Genomic DNA, 8,314 nt, shown 5'->3' with positions numbered 1-8,314 from the left:
TTTTTTGAACCATGATGTTTCACTCCTCTGGTTACCATAAATACATACACAAAACACTATGTTTGTAGACTTTTGCAATGAAGTGTTATTAACCCAACTAGTTTATACACTTACTCTTTCAGGAAAAATAGTATATGTATCCTCACTTGTATTCCCAAGAATAACTAGCCTAGCACCCAAGAGACACTTAAACCACACTTAGTGACTAAATGATATAACCACATAATACTATTTTATAATACTTCCTTATATACCTGTACTATAACAAGGAATCATGGAAGTACCCATAATCGATTCTGTAATTAAAAAGGGTCATCTAAAATTTCTGGGTCTCATTTTCTAGAAAACCAACAGATAGAACTAGATAGACTCTAAGTCCTTACTTATCTAAAATTCTATGATCCCTTGAGTACTATCAACCTCCTACTCAACAAGAATAAATGTGCATATAAATAAGCCAGTATGTGTTATAAAATCTAAACTTCTTATGAAAGAGTTTTGTGATATTTTTACTGTTTACCATTTGCATCTGATTTTGCTGGAAGAGGTTCCTCTCTTATCTTCTTTACAAACTTCTTCCTAGCTTCATTTCTTTTGTGTTTTTTCCCAACATAATGTTGTTGGGCCATTAATGGACTATTAAAGGAAGCAGGACAGAGCTTGCAATACTTGTTTGGATTATTCAAACCCAAAGCTGTGCTGGAAGAGGAAGGCATTGTCTTGTCTGTAATCCCACCTGGAGGAGGCTTGACAGCAAGAGGCTTCAGAAAAGTTGACTCTGCAGAAGTAGTAATAGGCACACCTGCTGAAACAGTCATAATGAGAAGTGATCAACATGTGTTCAGCTATTAGAGCTGCACTGATTATAAAGTATTAGGGAAATTTAGAATTCTTTTAAAACCCACTATCTTTGTACTTTTTCCATGTGGCTGTTGGATAAAGGTACTGATGTTAAAAATACAGTAATACCTTGGTTTGCAAGCATAATTTGCTCCAGAAACAAACTACTTGTATTGCAAGACATCGCTCATTTACCACATTAAAGTGTATTAGAAATGTTTGCTTATCTTGTGGAACACTCGCAAACCAAGTTACTCGCAATCCAAGGTTTCATTGTAATTTCCTTCTGTAAGAAAGGAAATTTGAATACAAATCTGCCACCAAGTTTCTCCAACAAAGATATAGAAGCAACAGTCATTGACATTACTTTCAAAAAATCAATAAAGTATGAGAGCTGTCTTAGGTTGGTTCTTGAAACTAGTGAGGGTAAAACAGGTGGTACCAACTTCTAAGTTGGTGTTTCTCTTCATTAGCAATAAGTCATCTATACAGAGTCCATATCTGTGGTGTCTGCATCAAATTAAAACTTATGCAGTTGTTTAAGGCTATAAATTATATGGTTTCACAATTACAGTTTCTTCAGAGTTCGTTCATTTAGTCTCCTCTCTGAGCCCAAATTGATGAATTTGGGGGGATGAACAGAAGGTTTTACAAGATGCTTTCTTTTGTAGGGTACATTGATTCTGTCCCTCTTTAGACTGACAGGCAAAAACAAATACACAAAAATTAGAGAGACTAGAATAAATTTAAAAATAATTGTGGCTTCATTTATTAAGACAATATGTTGGGGTTTTTTTAATTGGGGAATTGGGGAGTGAACAGTGTTGGGGAATTGGGGAGGGGGAGCAGCCAAGTTTTTGTTCTTCAATCTTAGCTGTGGAGGGCACCAGTCGCCATCTGGTTGCCCGTCGGCAGCTCGTGGCCTCTAAGCTCAAGGTACTGTGTTACAATCTAAATTGCGGGTGGGCGTAGCCACCATCCCATGCAAGAGTACAGCCCGGCAGCCTTGTTGTTAAGAGCACATGCTTTATCCACTGAGCCATCCAGGTGGCAGCTCAGCTCAAGGTGCCGAGTTCAGTCTTAGTTGCGGGTGGGCATAGCCCACCATCTAGCAGGCAGTCTTGTTGTTAGGAGCACATGCTTTCACCAGGTGAGCCATCCTGCCACCTGTTGGCAGCTCAGCGGCAGCTCAGCTTGGGTGCAGCATCACTGGCCCATGTGGGAATCGAACTGGCAGCTCTGTTGCTCAGAGCTCGCGCTCTTAAGCTAACTCTTAACCAACTGAGCCCTTTGTCTGGTCCAAGACAATATGTTTTAATGCTGGATGACGCCTACACTATTAGTTGGAAGTTAATGTTGGCAAATTTTCCATGCCAGGCATGCCTTATTCCTAAAATGTTGAAGCTACTGAAAATGTGGTAAATTATTTATTCAGAAGACTAAGAAACTTATTTTTTGTTCTAGTACACAAGTTTTTCCCAGTACAAGTTGGGTTTTCTAGGGTGTACTCTGCCACCTCAGGCCAGAAGTGAGATCTTTGGGTCAGATCTCTTATGCGCTCATGGTCCAATATCAGTGGAAGGAGGGAAGAGAAAACATTTTATAGTTCTCTTTATCATTATGATCTAGCATAAAATAAGTACTCAATAACTACTGATTGACAATACTGTTGATACTTTTTCTTTATATTCATAGGAAGAAAGGAATGAGCTATCAGGGTAGAAGTAGATGCCGCCATAACTTATTTATTTTTTTGCCTCCAGTTCCAGCCAGGAAATGTTGTATCACAACTATATTATGGTGAATACGCTGGTCTGAACACACAGATGAAACAATATTTTAGAAAGTACTAAAGCAATAAAGGAATGAGAAACATGCTAAGGGGAAGAAGTAAGAAGGAGCTAAGATTTTATGATTTGATTAGAATCTGGAGAGCTCAGACTGCTTATTGTTGTTTCTTTGTAGCCACATAGCAAATCACTTGCTTTTATTTGGATTTAATAAAATGAAAAGGAGAGGTCATAACATTTCTTAAAATTCAGTTAGCAACTATAATCTCCATATTAAATGACAAAGAAACAGAAAGACATTAACTGGGAAGAAGATGAAGAATCAGTTTATCGCCCCGGAGTGAAATTCTCCCCAATAAAAAATGGATGGCAAGATTGGGGGAAAAATGACAGGGAGACCCTGTATTGAAGCAAAAGAGGTAAATGTAATCTTACCCATATCTGACTGAAATCCTGATGGAGATACCTGATCATGCACCTCCATTAATTGCTTCGATTTTTTAGCATGAACTTTCCCCACATAGTGAGACTGAGCAACAACTGGAGAGCTAAAACTCATGTTGCAGAGACCACAAAATTTGTTTCTGTCAACTATTTCACTCTTATGCACCTGAAATAAGCACAATCTTGTTAGAGAGATTCAATAAGTCAAAGTTTAGAATTACGACATCAACATAGGCCACTCACCTGAAAATTTCTACCATCCATCTTCATTTTCATACTAGGCACTTCATTTTGTTCTCCATGCATTTGAAAATAAAACCTAATGTTTTGAGCATGTTTTTCACTCTGAAAAAAAAATATGACTTTGTTTATTCAATAACAGAGGCATCCAAAATTTACACCTCTTTGAATTTGAGGACAGCACTTATGAGTTGCAATATATTTGGTGTGTATCGAGTTTATGAAAGAGATTCACATGCATTCAGATCTCTAAATTTCAGTCAAAAATTAAAACAATGCTATAACTTAGAGGCCAATAACATTTAGGCTCTTGTTTTTGACAGACACTCCCAGTTGCTGCCTGATATCAAATTTCTATTTCTTCTTTAGTTATATATCTTGGGTAGTATAACCATCTGAAAAACTATGTTCCAGCCTCCCTTTCAGCAAGTGTAACCATGTGACTAGATTCTGGCCAATAAGTTGTAACCTGAAGTGTTGGGTGGAACTTCTGGGAAGCCTCCTTTATAGGTTGGAGGATGAGCCCTTCTTCTGACTTTCTTCCCTCCTGTTTCTGGAATGAACATGTAAAGGTCAGACTATGGAGTATCTTGAGAACAGATGCTAGTTCATTAGAGCAGAAAGACAGAAAATGGCTAGGTCCCTGATGATGTCATGGAGCTGTCATATCAGCCCTGCACTGCTTAGCTCTCAAATTCTTTTAGGTAAGGAAATTAACCCTTCTAGGTTAAGCACATTGAAACCTCTCTGAACAAATGTATAATAAAATACACAAAAACAACCAAAATGTTGGTGTAGATAGAAGGGAAATGAACATTCCTGACCATATATTGTGAGGCAATCACTCTCTATCCAGAATTTTAAATTGTAAAATATATCTATCATATAGAAAAGCACAGGAAATAATATAGCCTAAGCCCATAACCACTGTCTAGTTTTAACAAATGTTAACATTTTGCTATATTTCTTTCAGATCTCATTTTTAAAAGAGGTAACATTTTACATATAGAGTCCTATCTCCTCATGCCGGTAATCCTTTGTCCTCACTCTCTCACTACAGGTAACCACTATCTTAAATTTGGTCTGTATCATTTCCTTTATGCTTTTATTCTTTTACTACATATGCATGTACCCATGAACAGTATTATATACTGTCATTTAATTTTTTTATGAATATGGTATCATTCTGTTCATGTCCTTTTCAACTTGCTTTTTATAACTCAATATTATATTTTTAAAACTTGCCAATATTGATCCATGTAGCTCTAGTTCATTCATGTTACATGCTGCATAATATTCCACTCCATATGCTATTGAAAGAGTGATGGTTCTGTTTATTCTGCTATTACAAGCATTTCTGTACTGATATCTCCTAATATACATGTCCAAGCAGTTATTTAAAGTAAATACCTAGAAGTGGTATTTTTGGCTTAAATGGTATGAGGATTTTCAACTATAAACATGTATTATAAAATTTCTCTCCAGGGGCCGGCCGAGTGGCGCGATGGTTAAGAGCTGGCTTGGGACACCAGAGGGCCCCGGTTCAGATCTCACATATGAGGGCCAGTGACACTGCCCTCTGTAGCTAAGATGCTGAACAACAGCTCGACCTGGAGTTGGGCTGCCATGAGTCGCTGGTGACAGTGTAGGCTGCAGCCACTGCTGCAGTGGGTTGCCATGGGCTACCATGTGTGGCCAGCAGCCAGTGGGAGCAGCCAGCAGCCGCCATGAGCAGCCATCCAGAGCCAGCGACTGATCTGCCTCGCCCGGGAAGAGCGCAATGATGGTGCCAACTTGGGCCAGTGAAGCAATGTCCTCCACAACTAGACTGAAGAACAAAAAAACCCCAAAAAACAGCAACTTGTCTGGTCCCCTTTCCCCAATTCCCCAGCTCTGTTCCCATTCACCAATTCCCCAATAAAAATCTTTTAAAAAAAAGAAATTTCTCTCCAGAGATTCAAGATGGCGGATTAGGTAAATGCTATGCCTGCTGCATCCCAGGATCACACCAAAATTACAAATAAATTACAGAGCCATCAAGCTCAAGAATCATCTGAACACTAGCTAAACAGAACTAAGAATATAAAGAAGAGGCCACATCAAGCCTAGTAGGAGGGGCAGAGATGCAAAATGGGCTGACCCCAAACCCATAGAGAGAGGTTGAATTCTAGGAGGGTCATGTCAGTGGCAGAGGTCCCCCCTGAAGAGGGAGGGGCCCTCCACCCCGATATCAGGCTCCCCAGCCAGGGATTCTGTGCTGGGAAGAGGAGTTCCCATGGCATCTGGCAGTGAAAATCAGCAAGGACTCTGTCTGCCCTTCCCAGTGGGTCAGAAGGTGGCTGGAAACCCAGACACCCACTTGTAGAGCCAGCACACAGACTCGCTCGCTGATGGCCACTCACCTGGTCTCTGGCACAAGGGGTGGCAGACTGGGAGGCCCAGGAATGTGTGGGGAAGAAGACTGAACTGAGTGCCTTTGGCACGGGAACTGGAGGGACAGGATCAAATGTTGGCCCTGTGTAGAGCCTGCACATGTGTGGCTTACAGGGGGGCACCATCTTTTCAGGGTTAAGCTCACCCCCAAAGGGCCAAGCCTGGGGCCACATTGGTCTGCTGCAATCTGCATGTGCAAACTGCCTTGGTAACACCCTGGGTCCCCACCCTCCACACAGCCGGTAATACATTGCCCAGGAAACTCGTGACTGTGTGGCTGCTGGCCCTGCCCCACAGGCAGAGGGCCTGTGGCGCCCGGAAACGTTTGCTGGAGGGCATTAAGCCAAGACCTGCACTACAGCATAGACGGGCGGTGGCTTGGGTGGCCTGAGATGGTCAGTGTCTGACTGTAGTGTTCTCAGGTCATTTTTGTGGGGTGGTCCTGGGTCCAGCACTGGTGCAGAAGCCGAGACATTACTGAATTTGTAGAAACCACCGGCCACACACCTTAGCTCCCTGGAACCCCACCCTGCCCACCTACAGCTGCATTGCCAGGGGCACTCTAGGAACCTGGGTCACAGGCCCCACCCCCACAAGCGGTAGAAAAGGGTTTTACAGCAGCGGACAATTAGACAATCCGCAACAACCGGGGGGAGGTTTTGGTGGTGGATAGTGAGACAAAAACTGCACCGCAGCCACTCAGGGCAAGCTCTCAGGAATGTGACCCTGAGGTTGTCACGGGCTGCAGTTGTGTCAGGGCACTGTACAAGGTGTCCACAGGCTGGGCACTGGCATAAGAACTGAATCTGCATTAACTTTGTAAAAACCACCAGTCACGTCCCATGACTCTCTTTGAACTCCACCCTGTCCAGCTAGTACTGCATCGCTTAGGGCACTCTCAACACCAGGTGAACCAGCCTGGGATCCACACCTAAGGAGCCTGTTCCAATGGCTGAGCCTTACGGGCAGCTGGCAGGTGGCAATAGGCCTAGGGACTCTGGAACTTATGCTAAGTTGCCTCAGGTCCACTTTTGGTGGCAGCCAGCCTCAATTCACAGCAAGGCCACCCCGAAATGCCTCCAGGTCTAGCACAGGCAGCAGCCAACCACATATAGTTTTGAGCTTCCTAATAGGTAGCCACAGGCCAGTAACATGCAAGGCTGAAAATGCCCTACACGGGAGCCCTGCCCAAGAGAACACCACAGGCCAGCCTCAGATCACACCAGAGCACTACCTGGTTAGCCTGACAAACGGCACACCAAAAGGGGGTTCTCAACAGGCACAAGAGCCCAGAGGTGAAGCCTCCTCTGAGGGGTCAGCCCACACACAGCAGCTCATACATACACTGTGGGCACAGCCAGTCCTCACAGTTAGTTAGCCTGGGAGTCATCCCACCCACTGACATGCTGAAAGCAATCAAGGTTTAATTACAACAAGAGAACACACACAACACAAGGGACACTCCAGAAACTCACATACAGGAGATTAGGAAGACTGTGTCACTGGATCACACAGGACACATACTATATAAAACAACCCAGCAAAGACTGAGAGACACAGGAGAACTACCTAAACATAGAAGCAAACACAGAGAGGCAGCCAGAATGAGGGGGAAAAGAATCCCAAATAAAAGAAAAGGAGAAACTTCCAAAAATGGAACTAAATGAAATGGAGGTGACCAACCTATCAGAGACAGAGTTTAAAATAGTTATTATAAGAATACTTAAGGAACTTAGTGATAATTTCACAAAGACATAGCAAACATAAAAAAGTACATAGAAACCATAAAAAAGTACAAGTCAGAAATAAAGTATATAATAACTGAAATGAAGTATACACTAGAAGGAATCAACAACAGACTAGATGAAGCAGAGGATCAAATCAGCAGTTTAGAAGACAAGGTAGCAGAATACACCCAATCAGAAAAAAACAAAAAGAAAAAAGAATAAAAAACAATGAAGATAGTTTAAGGGACCTGTGGGACAACATCAAGAGCAAGAACATTCATATCACAAAGTACAGGAATGCGAAGAGAGGGAGCAAGGGATCGAGAACATATCTGAAGAAAAAATGACTGAAAACTTCCCTAACCTGGTGAAGGAAACACACAAGCCTAGGAAGCGCAGAGGGTCCCAAACAAGATGAACCCAAACAGGCCCACACTGAGACACATCATAGTTAAAATAGCAAATGTTAAAGACAAAGAGAGAATCCTAAAAGCAGGAAGAAAAAGATAACTAGTTCATCACAAGGGAGCTCCCATAAAACTATCAGCTGATTTTTGTCTACAGAAACTTTGTAGGCCAGAAGGGAGTGCAGGAAATACTCAAAGTGATGCAAAACAATGGCCTACAACCAAGAAAGCTCTACCCAGCAAGGCTATCATTTAAAATTGATAGTCTCAGAGACACAGAGGAAGAACCGAGGGTTGTTAGTTGGGAGGGGGTGGGGATGAAGGAGAAGGGGAAGGGATGAGACAATACAAATTAGTAATTGTAATATGGCCTCAGGGATAGAAAAAGACAGTCCAAGGAATATAATCTATAATGTTGTAAGTATTTCTTAGG

The 8,314-nt window shown here is 42.2% G+C and overlaps 1 protein-coding gene across 7 annotated transcripts in view; it reads right to left on the bottom strand.

The window, feature by feature from the left end:
* The window catches only part of ZMAT1 (zinc finger matrin-type 1), a 58,217-nt gene that overhangs the window by 11,479 nt on the left and 38,424 nt on the right, over positions 1 to 8,314 (bottom strand). Inside the window, exons 3-5 of one of the 7 annotated variants that reach the window (XM_019634402.1) lie at positions 3,318 to 3,419; positions 3,066 to 3,240; positions 521 to 805 (exon numbers count right to left, since the gene is read on the bottom strand). In XM_019634402.1, coding sequence (XP_019489947.1) covers positions 521 to 805; positions 3,066 to 3,240; positions 3,318 to 3,419 — 562 coding nt within the window. Of the gene's footprint in view, positions 1 to 520; positions 806 to 3,065; positions 3,241 to 3,317; positions 3,420 to 8,314 lie in introns of those variants that run through there. The other 6 variants (XM_019634404.1, XM_019634403.1, XM_019634405.1 and 3 more) reach the window with 6 other exon arrangements.

Source organism: Hipposideros armiger, unplaced genomic scaffold (assembly GCF_001890085.2).
Source record: "Hipposideros armiger isolate ML-2016 unplaced genomic scaffold, ASM189008v1 scaffold_1637, whole genome shotgun sequence".
In the NCBI taxonomy this organism is placed as follows: domain Eukaryota; kingdom Metazoa; phylum Chordata; class Mammalia; order Chiroptera; family Hipposideridae; genus Hipposideros; species Hipposideros armiger.
Note: the sequence above shows the minus strand (reverse complement) of the source record. Positions and strands in the feature narration are given on the sequence as shown.